Below are 13,951 nucleotides of genomic sequence, written 5' to 3'. Positions count from 1 at the left end.
TCCTTTTGCTTCAGGAAATAGTTCCACAGCAACTAAAAGCAGTCAGTGTTCCAGACAGAGGCTTCATTCATTCTTTCATTTACTCATTCGTTCGTTCATTCTTTTCAACAAAGATTTAATGAGCACCTCCTATGTGCCAGGTATTGTTCTGGGTACCAGTGTTACAGCAGAGAACAAAGCACATACAGAAATTTCTGTCCTCGTGGGACTTAGGTTTAGCTCGGAAGACAGAGCATAAAGAGCATAAATGAGAAAAACATACAGAAGGGTAGAGACAAGTGCCAGGGAGAAACAGCAGGGAGGACTGCAAGTGGCAGGAGGCACAGCCCTTCATCCTCCTTCTACCAACCCTCATTCCTTGGGGAATCCCAGCCTGTCTCATGTGATCTATAGACTTGTCCCCTGGCCTCCAGATGCACAGACCCAACTCCCTGTTCAACCTCTGTGCCAGGCAGCCCCTAGCCTGTCCCTCCTCAGCCTCCCGCATCTCAGTGAAGGGCAGCCACCTTCTTCCCGCTGCAAACAACCACTGCAGCCTTCCTTGACCCGTCTCCTCCTCATGTCCCACATCCAGGAAGCAGATTCTGTGCTCAACTTTCAAAATATATCCAGAACTCTCCCCATTCTCCCCCATGCCCTGGCTACCCATGCTTGGTGTGATCCGCCATCATCTTGTTTCTGGGAGACTTTAGCAGCCTCTTAACTTTCCCTATTTTGCTTCCTGAGCCCCTGAACAGTCTGTTTCAACAGAGCACCCGGAGGGACCCTGCCCAAAAGTAGTCCTCTGTGCAACGGTCTTCTCAGAGTCTTTCAGAAGGCTCATCTTAAGAAAAAACAAGTTCATGAAATCCATCTGAGAGGGCTGCTGTAAGGATGGTGGTGACGTCAATGAAGATTCAGGACAGCACCTAGGTAGCACCCCGGAGGTGTACAGTAACCGAGTGCCACTGTGAGAGTACAGGAGAGGAGGCGAGGAGGGGAGGCGAGGAGGGGAAGCGAGGAGAGGACGTGAGGAGGGGAGGCGAGGAGGGGAGGTGAGGAGACTCGCGGGCCCCAGCATCCTGGGATCCACACACAGCAAGCGCTCATCCCATTGCCCAGCTCTGAGGTATGGGGCACACTAAGCATGCATCCCCTACACACGCAGCCGCCCCGGCCAGACACAGGGACTTAAGATGTCCCCAACGGCGCTCTGTACACTCGCCTGTGTTACAGGCTGTACAGAGACACTGTTTTTATCCAGCATCCTCCGTGTGTCAGGAGATGCTCTAAGTTACAGGCCGGCCAGCGAACATGAAGACAGGAAGCATATAAACCCAGACGTGCATTACACTGGCGCAGCTGGCTGATGGAGCCTGCTGACGTCACACACCCTACCCGAGGCAGGATGCTCAGGCCCACAGAAGGTCAGCGCTGACACGGGCACAGGGTAGGCAGCGTCCTACCGCTCCTGAGACTGACAAGCAGAGATCTCGGATGTTTCCTCCAGGTTCTAAGGCTCCAGTCCCCACCCCACTGGTGTGTGGAGACTAAGGCCCTTTCTTTAGACCCTGCCGGCCCCCAGGTGTCTGGGGGACCCTCCCGCCCCACCCTTGAAGTGGTCATTAAGATTCAGCTGTAACCAAAAAAAGGCTGCCACTTCCATGTTTCCTTCCCTTTGTGCAAACGCAAGCACCACACGTCATAAGGAAGAGACGCAAGGCACGATTTTGATTTTAATTCATACCTGGATATTCTTCAGGGGCAGGTTTTTCTTCAGAGTCTTTTGATGGATTCTGTGAAACTTTCTCAGAAGACATGGATTCTCTTGTCTTTGTGTTTGGTTCTGGTTCCAGCTTAGACCTAAGGATGAAAAATCAGCAGTTATATCATTTACTTACACAGCAGGATTCTGCCTGAAAACAGAGAGGAGTCACAGATGAGCCCTGCACCCTTGCCTTGCGCCCTCAGCTGGAGAGCAGAACCACGGCCTTGGGCCCAGTGACCATCCTGACACAGTTCAAGGGGGGCGGCGCTTATTACAGGGCAGTCGGCACACCCTCGCCACAGCCTGCAGCTGAAGAGTGCTGTCAGCAGGCCTCAAAGGAAAGGACGCAGGAACCCACCCTACCTCCTGACCCCACACTCCAGACATGCCAGCAAGGGCCAGCCCACTGCTCCAAGTTCAACAAACCCAAGAGCTGGTCGTGCACCAATGCAGAAGTGGGGTTGAATAAATACACGCACATGTTACATAACACACGATACACAAGTAACATCTTAAAACTGAACTGTAAAAGCACGAGTCTTCACACACCCATAGGGAGCAAGGCCTTGTCTCAGGTCTCTTAGCCTTATCGCCCGCCCTGGCCCGGGGCTTGCTCCCACAGTGTATTCTCTTCCACTCTCAGGGCCAGGCGAGATCTCGCCCACCTTGTCTCACTCTCCTGCCTGCAGAAGGCCTCCTCTTGCCACTCTGTGCCTCAGTGCCTGTCTGTCTTTTTCCCAGCAGTCACTGCAGGCTGAGGTGACCTTCCCCTCTCATTTGCTTACTGTCTGTCTCGTTCCACTGGAGTATGTGCTCTGGGAGCAGAGCCCCTGACTGTGTAAGTCATGGCTGCTGTGTGGCCCTGGGTTTGAGATGAGTGTGTGGCATTTAGGGTTTAATAAACATAGGGTGAATGAATGGATGCTTTATAATTCTCAGTGCATTGTTAATAAGAGGGAAAAAAACTGGTTATGAGATAAGGGGCCTTGTATTGGAACTCATAGAGCACTATGAAAATTCTAGGCAGATTGCTAAAAAAGACCTACGATAACATTATGAGGCAGAAAGACTCAAAAAGAACAATGCAAATGCATATCAGGATGATATTATCAATGCCAGCTAACATTTATTGAGGGCTTCTCAGGTACTGGGCACTCTTCTAAGCACCTTTATATGCATAAGCTTAAGTTAATGCCATATGTCCCTATAGCAGTTACTAGTATTAATGGCCTTTTCACAGAGCAGGAAAGTGAGGTGCGGGGAAGTCAGGAAACTTGCCCAGGCCAAACAGTGAGTACATGGTGGGGCTGGGATGTGGCCTCCATCTTGGAGGCCACACTCTGAACAACTAACTGCCCTGTGAAGAGGAGGTTCTATCCACCAGGTTCTATGAGAAGGGACTGCAGTGACCCAGAGAGGCTGAGAGAGTGGAGTCAAAGCCAGATGGGTACTTGACTCTGCAACTTTCCAGAGCCGTATATACCAAAATACACACTGAATTTCCAAAAAGGATGTCTCTTCCAAATAACCTGGCCACAGAGGCCATTTTCATGTTTTTTTTTTTTTTTTCAAAAGATAGTGTTCTAAGAAAGGGTGTTTATAGGAACTGCTCCTCTACAACAGTAACAAAAGAACTGTCGAGTAATTATATGATCAATCACGCTAAGGGCTCCAGTTACTGAGGCTGAATAATAGCTGCTCTAAAATGTATACACCTTGAAACAATAACAACCACTTAAGGTGGCTCAGTGGTAAAGAATCTGCCTGCAGTGCAGGAGACCTGGGTTCAATCCCTGGGTCAGGAAAATCCCCTGGAGAAGGAAACGGCCACACACTCCAGTATTCTTACCAGGATAATCCCATGGATAGAGGAGCCTGGTGGGTAACAGTCCATGGGATTGCAAAGAGTCAGACATGACTGACAGACTGACATTTTCACTTTCACATCTATTGGTGTTTCTGGGGCCAGGAATTTGGGAGCAGCTTGGCCAGGCGGTTCTGACTCACGAGGGCACTGCTATAGGGCAGAGGGCCCCACCACCTGAAGGCTCGCCTGGGGCTGGAGGAGTCCCTTCCAAGGAGGCTCATTCTCACGGCTGTGAGATGGTGCGGCAGGAGCCTGGTCCCCTCCTCGTGGGCACGTCAGTGTGGCCCTGGGCATGGCAGCTGGCTTCCCTCAGAGCAAGCAGTCTCAGAGACCACGGCAGAAGCTTCAGTGCCTTTTTATAACAGTCTCAGCCTCTGTGTACAACCAACTGTCATTTCTGTCATACCCCACTGTCCAGGCAGTTGCGATGGTCCACTCAGGTTCAAGGAGAGGGAACACAGACCACACATCTCCCTCTCAGTGAAGCAAGAACAAAATCACATTTTAAATAAGACCATGTGGGATGGGATGTTTGGGTTCAACCGTCTTAGAAAAATATATTTGACGTTGTAAGTATCACAGATATGCACAAAGATGAACAGAATTTCACAGAAGACATACAAATGGTCAATAAAGCAGAGGAAAAGTGTCCAATGACATGGAGTAACAAAACCATAGTGAGATACTGTGACATTGCCACTAGAATGGCTTAAAAAAGTTACCATCTCCGAGCCCTGGTGAACACAGGGAGCAACACTGACTCTCACACATTGCTGGGAGGAGGGTAAAATAATAAGGCCACTTTGGAAAACCTAAGACAGTTCCTTAGCTTAAGAAACATCTCCATGTTGACAGAGCAGCTCCACTTTTAGGTATTTACACAAGAAAAATTTCAGCTTCTTTAGCGTTACTGGTTGGGGCATAGACTTGGATTACTGTGATATTGAATGGTTTGCCTTGGAAACGAACAGAGATCATTCTGTCATTTTTGAGATTGCATCCAAGTACTGCATTTCGGACTCTTTTGTTGACCATGATGGCTACTCCATTTCTTCTAAGGGATTCCTGCCTGCAGTAGTAGATATAATGGTCATCTGAGTTAAATTCACCCATTCCAGTCCATTTTAGTTTGCTGATTCCTAGAATGTCGACATTCACTCTTGCCATCTTTTGTCTGACCACTTCCAATTTGCCTTGATTCATGGACCTGACATTCCAGGCTCCTACGCAATATTGCTCTTTACAGCATCGGACCTTGCTTCTATCACCAGTCACATCCACAGCTGGGTATTGTTTTTGCTTTGGCTCCATCCCTTCATTCTTTCTGGAGTTATTTCTCCACTGATCTGCAGTAGCATATTGGGCACCTACTGACTTGGGGAGTTCCTCTTTCAGTATCCTATCATTTTGCCTTTTCATACTGTTCATGAGGTTCTCAAGGCAAGAATACAGAGTTCCAAAGAATAGCAAGAAGAGATAAGAAAGCCTTCCTCAGCAATCAATGCAAAGAAATAGAGGAAAACAACAGAATGGGAAAGACTAGAGATCTCTTCAAGAAAATTAGAGATACCAAGGGAACATTTCATGCAAAGATGAGCTCGATAAAGGACAGAAATGGTATGGACCTAACAGAAGCAGAAGATACTAAGAAGAGGTGGCAAGAATACACAGAAGAATTATACAAAAAAGATCTTCATGACCCAGATAATCACGATGCTGTGATCACTGACCTAGAGCCAGACATCCTGGAATGTGAGGTCAAGTGGGCCTTAGAAAGCATCACTACGAACAAAGCTAGTGGAGGTGATGGAATTCCAGTTGAGCTATTTCAAATCCTGGAAGATGATGCTGTGAAAGTGCTGCACTCAATATGCCAGCAAATTTGGAAACCTCAGCAGTGGCCACAGGACTGGAAAAGGTCAGTTTTCATTCCAATCCCAAAGAAAGGCAATGCCAAAGAATGCTCAAACTACCGCACAATTGCACTCATCTCACATGCTAGTAAAGTTAATACTCAAAATTCTCCAAGCCAGGCTTCAGCAATACATGAACCCCGAACTTCCTGATGTTCAAGCTGGTTTTAAAAAAGGCAGAAGAACCAGAGATCAAATTGCCAACATCTGGTGGATCATGGAAAAAGCACGAGAGTTCCAGAAAAACATCTATTTCTGTTTTATTGACTATGCCAAAGCCTCTGATTGTGTGGATCACAATAAACTGTGGAAAATTCTGAAAGAGATGGGAATACCAGACCACCGGACCTGCCTCTTGAGAAATGTGTATGCAGGTCAGGAAGCAACAGTTAGAACTGGACATGGAACAACAGACTGGTTCCAAATAGGAAAAGGAGTATGTCAAGGCTGTATATTGTCACCCTGTTATTTAACTTCTATGCAGAGTACATCATGAGAAACGCTGGACTGGAAGAAGCACAAGCTGGAATCAAGACTGCCGGGAGAAATACCAATAACTTCAGATATGCAGATGACACCACCCTTATGACAGAAAGTGAAGAGGAACTCAAAAGCCTCTTGATGAAAGTGAAAGTGGAGAGTGAAAAAGTTGGCTTAAAGCTCAACATTCAGAAAATGAAGATCATGGCATCTGGTTCCACCACTTCATGGAAAATAGATGGGGAAACAGTGGAAGCAGTGTCAGACTTTATTTTTCTGGGCTCCAAAATCACTGCAGATGGTGACTGCGGCCATGAAATTAAAAGACGCTTACTCCTTGGAAGGAAAGTTATGACCAACCTAGATAGCATATTGAAAAGCAGAGACATTACTTGGCAACAAAGGTCCATCTAGTCAAGGCTATGGTTTTTCCTGTGGTCATGTATGGATGTGAGAGTTGGACTGTGAAGAAGGCTGAGTGCTGAAGAATTGATGCTTTTGAACTGTTGTGTTGGAGAAGACTCTTGAGAGTCCCTTGGACTGCAAGGAGATCCAACCAGTCCATTCTGAAGGAGATCAGCCCTGGGATTTCTTTGGAGGGAATGATGCTGAAGCTGAAACTCCAGTACTCTGGCCACCTCATGCGAAGAGCTGACTATTGGAAAAGACTCTGATGCTGGGAGGGATTGGGGGCAGGAGGAGAAGGGGACGACAGAGGACGAGATGGCTGGATGGCAATACTGACTTGATGGACATGAGTTTGAGTGAACTCCGGGTGTTGTTGATGGACAGGGAGGCCTGGCGTGCTGCGATTCATGGGGTCGCAAAGAGTCGGACACGACTGAGCGACTGAACTGACTGACTGACAAGAAAAATGAAAAGATATATCCACACACAGATCTATCCAAGAATGTTCATGGTACCCGTATCCATAACAGCCAAAACAGTAGAAACAACTCAAATGTCCACCAATAGGAGAATGGATGGTCCAACTGTGTGGATAGAATGGATAGACCAACAATTCATGCGGTACAATGCCATTCATTAATAAAGAAGAAAAAACTGGATAAACACAACATGGATAAAAAACTGGTTAAGCAATAAAGCCAGTTGAAACCATAACTGAAAAGAAAAACACAAAACAATGGTCTATCTTGTTTAACATTAAATGTATAAATATGATTATTTATTACTTACTTCCTAACATTTTACCTCAAAGATTAGTTTTGGGATTCAGTATGTGGCAACCTGACACCTTGGGCTGCCCATGTGATGCGACTGGAAAAGAACATGCCTGCAAATGCAGGAGACATAAGAGATGTGGGTTCCACCCTTGGGTCAGGAAGATCTCCTGGAGTAGGAAACAGCAACGCTCTCCAGTATTCTTGCCTGGGAAGTTCCAAGGACAGAGGAGCCTGGCGGGCTAGAGTCCATGGGGTTGCAAAGAGTGGGACATGACTGAGCTACTGGGCACGCATGCACCCAACCTGACACCTTAGCCATGTTCAAACTAGTATAGCATGAATAAGACATCCATTTGCAGAATTTTCAGATTTTTTTTTCCCAGTAACTAAATAACAAGTACAGGATTTCTTAGCCTGTTTTCTCCTCTGTAAAATGGGACTGTAAAAGCATCTTTCTACTGGTTTATATGTAAATCTTTAGCACAGTCTGGGGCAAGGGATGAAAAGATTAGCTATTGCTACCACTCTTGCATCACTGGGTAACAAGAAAAGGCAGAGGGGTTAGATAGTATTGAGAAACCCTAAAGAAATAAACTTTTTCTTTTATTCTGTCAAGATAAAAATCAATGGAGGAAAAGATGGAAACAGCTGGCACAATCCATCAATAATTCAAAAACTCAGAGACGGGAGAACACTGCCGCTATCAGTGTAAGGGACTCAGGAGGGTCTTCAGTCATGGGCCCACGAGTGCTCATCTTCCAGGCTGGTGCTGTGGGGAAGGAAGAATCTGAGGAGTCTTGGTAGATCAGCAGAGGAGAGGTCTCGGGGTGGTGGCCATGCCTCAGTGGCAAGGCAGCCTTGCCCTCGGCCACATTCCTTGGTAGGATTGGCCTGATGTCCTCCTGGATGGTCTCAGTTGACAGGCTACTCCAGTAATTCCACAAATCTACGGCGGATGGGGACACAGTCCTTAAACTATTGGCTGACTGCCTGTCTGTCTGAGAAAGATATGCTCAGGAATCTGTTTGGAGACAAAAAATGGGTTTGGAGTCTAGTCTGCCACTTGTCTGCAATGTGACAGTTTCCTGTTGTGTTTTTTTCAATCCTCTGAATTTTCTTCATCTGCAAAGCACTTTTCTACAAAGAAGAATCTTGCAAACACTGCATGAGGTCGCCCGTGACAACGTACTTAGCACCGAGGTTGGCGTGAAGCACGTACCGCTCTGGCTGCTCTGGCTCACCTTCTAAGTACTGGGCCTCAGCTTCCGCATCTGTAAAGTAGCTTCCGGTATCTTTTGTTCTGACCAATAAACCTAAGTTCATTCTGCCTTTCTCCTTTCACTTCTTTGAGAATGATAAACCTGGCTTTTGGTACCCTTCCAATATTAACACTCAAAATCATTGAAAAGACTAAATGACGCACTATACCAAAAAAAAAAAAAAGTAGTACATAAATGCTAAGTACTTTAAAAATCTAAGTGCTATTAATTCAAAGAGTAGAAATACCCAGGGGCTTCTCAGGGGAGGTATCACTTAGGCAAACTCTGAAAGAGGAGTAAAGTTTTGCCAGGCACAGAAGAGCAGAAAAAATATTCTAGGCATAAAGAAAAAAGGTGTGGAATTGCTGGGTCATTAGATGGTCATTTAACTTTGGAGAACTATTTGGCTGTTTCTAATACGAGGCTTTCCTGGTGGCTCAGATGGTCAAGGATCTGCTTTCAATGCAGGAGACCCAGGATCGATCCCTGGTCAGAAAGATACCTTGGAGAAGGGAATGACTATCCACTCCAGTATTTTTGCCTGTAGAATCCCATGAACAGAGCGGCTTGGCAGGCTACAGTCCATGGGGTTGCAAAGAGTCAGACACGATTGAGTGACTAAGCATGCACACAATACAAAGTTACTTTATATTCCCACCAGTCATAAAGGAGAGTTCCAGCTGCTGCACACGCTCCCTGAAGTGTCACTTTTATTTTAGCCTTTCTAACGTGTGTGAGATGGGATCTTTTAGCGTTTTATTTTCTTGTGAAATAAATATAGTCACAGGCATAGTAATCTGAAAGATAGTATCAAGAATGCTTTTTACTGAACCACTGGAGAGTAATATGCCAACCTGATGCCCCTTCACCTCTGAATATTTTAATATTTCCTAAAGATGAAAGTTGAATATTCATTGGAAGGACTGATGCTGAAGCTCCAATACTTCGGCCACCTAATGCAAACAGTTGACTCACTGGAAAAGACCTGATGCTGGGAAAGATTGAAGGCAGGAGGAGAAGGGGTGGCGGAGGATGAGATGGTTGGATGGCATCACTAACTCAACGGACATGAGTTTGAACAAACTCCAGGAGACAGTGAAGGACAAGGAAGCCTGGCCTTTAATTTGTCTTTAATTTGGTCACCGGCAGCTTTCAAACTGGTTTATGTCCTTTTTGCAGGTCCCCATCACTCTCTGAGCCTTCCCTTGCTTTCTGGTACAACAATATGCTCCAAGTTCATTTTACACTTTCCCTGACCCAGCCCCAGTCTCAGCCATTTCTGCAAGGAGCCCTGGTTCCTGGAAGCTGAAATTGCTGTTTAGAAGCCAAGATCTGAGTGCTAAACATGCTTATTGCCTCTGGGATGTCAGTGTGTCCAGGCTCTCTCGGCAGACAGAGCCAGAAAAATCTGTCTGCTTTTGCAGACCTAGACACGCACACGTTTATGACCACATTTCATTTCTATGTCCACCTATGTAAACTGAAAGCCATGAGTTCACACCAGTCCTTTTCATTCTAATCCAATTTCCCTTTCACTCTCCTGAGAGTCTGAACCTGGCTTCCATTATCCTTCTGTGTTTACTATTTGATCAATCCCCCTGCATACAACCAATCTGCCTCTTCCACTGCTGCTCCTCCCCTGTCCTGGCTCAGGCTCTTACTGCCCATGCTGAGCCAGACCTCCTCAGCTCGCTCAGGCTCTGAGCTGCCCCGGGAAATGTCCCCATAGCTGTGGACATCGCCCCTTACTCTGACTCACTCCATGCCTGCAGGACTTAATTGTTCAGGAAGGAGAGGGGCTTAACTGACTTTTAAATAAAGGGTTCCATTAATATCTGTCACCCTTTGTGTCCAGAATATGCTAATATGCCAGTTTTTAATTTAAATTGAACAAAGGACCGCAATGCAGCAGACTTAGACGAAGTTGAGCGCTTTTTTTTTTTTTAAGCGATAAAAACAGATCTAATTATACACAGAATGTCTATTGAAATCCTCAGGGAAATTACAAATTAACTAGTTGAAGGCAATTTGAAAAAAGCAATTTTTAAAAAGTCATCAGAAAGATCAGTTTATGCTCGATAATTTACTTTAATTGATTTCTCTAACTGAAAGCTGAGCATTTCATAACTGCAATCAAAACAGTTTCCACCTGGCCAACATCTGTTTCCAGGTCCCTTATTTGAAAAACTCTGGCATTTTATATAAAATTTGAGAAGAACAGAAGGATAGAGAGGAGAGGGAAAGAAACAGTTTTTCCAGGTCTGAAACAAGAAATTACATGGAAGAAGTTCTCTGAAAACCTTAGATAAAGCCCTACACAAATATTAGAGAAAAGTGATAACTATTTCAGAGTGCAAGGAGATCAAGAGTCAATCCTAAAGGAAATCAGTCCTGAATATTCATCGGATATTCACCTGATGTGAAGAACTGACTCATTGGAAAGGACCCTGATGCTGGGAAAGATTGAAGGCAGGAGGAGAAGGGGACAACAGAGGATGAGATGGTTGGATGGCATCACCGACTCAATGGACATGAATTTGAGCAAGCTCCAGGAGTTGGTGATGGACAGGGAAGCCTGGCATGCTGCAGTCCATGGGGTCACAAAGAGCTGGACATGACTGAGTGTTGTGGACAACAACAATCTCTCAACAAAGGCTCTAGGTAGAAAGGAGACAACCCACACTGATCCCTAGTACTGCAGTACTCTCATTTCAAGGATGACTGTCGGACTAAGGTATCCACCAGGGCACAGGCCTCCTGGATTCCCCCAGAGCAGGAAATTCATCACATCATCTAAGCCATCGTCACGCTTACAGATATTTACTGGGCATGTACTTCATACTGAGTGATTTTCAGGCCAGTGTTAATCAAGTGTGATCCACAGACCAGTATGAGACTATGAACTGTTTGTTACTGGTCTGCTATGAGTAAGAACAAAAATGAAGAATAAGCATTTAGAAACATTTATGGCAATTTGATATTGCTCTTTGATCAGAGGACTCCTGTCTCCGAACAGGGTCTAGACCAGTTCAGGTGTTATCAAACTACAGTGGTGGGTCACCTGAGTGGGGGAAGAGGGACAGAGAATGTAAGTGTGTACATATGAAGGGCATTCTAGGCAAAGAAATCAGAAAGGATGAAGGCACAAGAATGTCAAAGGACACAAGCAGTCAGCTTTGGTCAGAGCATAAATCCATGGGGACCAACTGAAAAAACAAAGTATTAAGGGCCTAGAATGTCACGCTGCGAAGGTTAGCTTTGTAAGACACTGGAGAAAGGGAGGGCTACAAGTATACATGTGTTTTAGGCAGGTGCCTTCTGGGGTAAGGAGAGGAAAGAACCAGAAGGGAGGGCTGGACTACACGAGATGGCTCACACAGTTATTTTCCTCAAGGTCCTCTGCTCAAAGTAATTGGCACAGGGCAGCTATCTGGCAGGAGATGAGGCTGAACTTCACAGCCTAAATGAGAACAATTCCCATCTGACTGATCTTAATTTGTCCAAACCTCTGCTGAGAACCAGGAGCTGAGGAGGCAGCAGCAAGAGCCCCCTTCTTACCTTACTCAAGGGACCTGCTAGGTCTCAAGGGTCAGGGACCGCCTGGGATCAGGAAGCAGAAGTTATTAGCATCTCTTTCTGGCGGGCGTGAGATCCAGTGACCACACCCCATCTCGACAGCACATGGAACACCGTCAGAGCCCTTGTTTGTTCTCCCAGGACCTGCTTTGGGCAAACACTCTGCCTGCCCTCCTGCCTGAGCCATTCTTCCCTTCTGATCCTTTACCCAGATTATTTTCATTCAACCTCCAACACAAAGCCCATCGTTTCAGATAATCCCGGTTAATCTGACGTTCAAATCTGAGTTCAGCTGTGTGACACTGGGCAAGTACCCAAATTTCCCGAGTCTCGACTTCCTCTATAAAATGAGATACTAGTAGTTACTAATAAAGTGGCTGTGAGGATTAAATGAAATAAACATACTGCCTGACCCATGGCAAGTACTTAATAGCAGATAACAGTACAAGTTAACATGGGTTAACCACTCACTACTCCTTGGAAGAAAAGCCATGACAAACCTAGACAGCATCTTAAAAAAAGAGAGACATCACTTTGCTGACAAAGGTCCATATAGTCAAAGCAACGGTTTTTCTGGTAGTCGTGCACAGATGTGAGAGTTGGAGCATAAAGGCTGAGTGCCAAAGAACTGATGCTTTCCAATTGCAGTGTTGGAGAAGACTTTCGAGTGTCCCTTGGACTGCAAGAAGATCAAACTAGTCAATCCTAAAGGAAATCAACCCTGAATACACTGAAAGGACTGACATTAAAGCTGAAGCTCCAATACTTTGGACACATCAACTCATTGCAAAAAACCCTGACGCTGGGCAAGATTGAGGGCAGGAGGACAAAGGGGTGACAGAGGATGAGATGGTTGGATGGCATTACCGACTCAATGGACATGAGTTTGAGCAAATTCTGGGAGGTGGTGAAGGACAGGGAAGCCTGGCGTGCTGCAGTCCATGGGGTCATAGAGTTGGACATGACTTAGGGACTGAACAACAACAAAGGTTATCCAGTGGTTCTAGCACTCATGTTAAAAAAGACCATCCTTGTTCCACTAAAATCGCTTTGTACCTTTGTGGAAAATCAACTGACCAATATATGTATGTCTCTCTATATGGACTCAAATTCCAGTTCCGCCACCTCCTGGCTAAGGGACATAGGTGAGTCACCCCACTTCCCAAGCCTCAGCCTCCCCATGTGTAAGATGAGGGTCATCGCAGTACCTGCCTCCTGGGGCTCCTGTGAGCTACAGAAGTGTCCAGCACGGAACGTGCCCAGGGAATCCTGGTCACAGCAGTTCGTGAGGAAATTGAAGCTTCACAATCATCAATCAAGCTCTATAAACTATGGGCTTCCCTTGTAGCTCAGTTGGTAAAGAATCTGCCTGCAGTACAGGAGACCCAGGTTCGATTCCTGGGTTGGGAAGATCCCCTCGAGAAGGAAATGGCAACCCACTCCAGTATTCTTGCCTGGAGAATTCCATGGACAGAGGAGCCTGGTGGGCTATAGTCCATGGAGTCACCAAGAGTTGGACACAACTTAGCAACTAAATCATCATCATCATCTACAAACTTTAGCTGCTATTATTATGATTCAGTTCAGTTCAGTTCAGTTCAGTCGCTCAATCGTGTCCGACTCTTTGCGACCCCATGAATCGCAGCATGCCAGGCCTCCCTGTCCATCACCAACTCCCGGAGTTCACCCAGACTCACGTCCATTGAGTCAGTGATGCCATCCAGCCATCTCGTCCTCTGTCGTCCCCTTCTCCTCCTGCCCCCAATCCCTCCCAGCATCAGAGTCTTTTCCAATGAGTCAGCTCTTTGCATGAGGTGGCCAAAGTACTGGAGTTTCAGCTTCAGCATCATTCCTTCCCAAGAAATCCCAGGGCTGATCTCCTTCAGAATGGACTGGTTGGATCTCCTTGCAGTCCAAGGGACTCT

At 46.1% G+C, this 13,951-nt stretch overlaps 1 protein-coding gene across 2 annotated transcripts in view; it reads right to left on the bottom strand.

Moving 5' to 3' along the window:
• The window catches only part of STX18 (syntaxin 18), a 122,346-nt gene that overhangs the window by 19,094 nt on the left and 89,301 nt on the right, over positions 1 to 13,951 (bottom strand). For both annotated transcript variants that reach the window (XM_055589088.1, XM_055589087.1), the window contains exon 6: positions 1,727 to 1,842. In XM_055589088.1, coding sequence (XP_055445063.1) covers positions 1,727 to 1,842 — 116 coding nt within the window. The remainder of the gene's footprint in view (positions 1 to 1,726; positions 1,843 to 13,951) is intronic.

This window comes from Bubalus kerabau, chromosome 7, assembly GCF_029407905.1.
Source record: "Bubalus kerabau isolate K-KA32 ecotype Philippines breed swamp buffalo chromosome 7, PCC_UOA_SB_1v2, whole genome shotgun sequence".
Classification (NCBI taxonomy): domain Eukaryota; kingdom Metazoa; phylum Chordata; class Mammalia; order Artiodactyla; family Bovidae; genus Bubalus; species Bubalus kerabau.
This window is presented reverse-complemented; position numbering and strand designations above follow the sequence as displayed.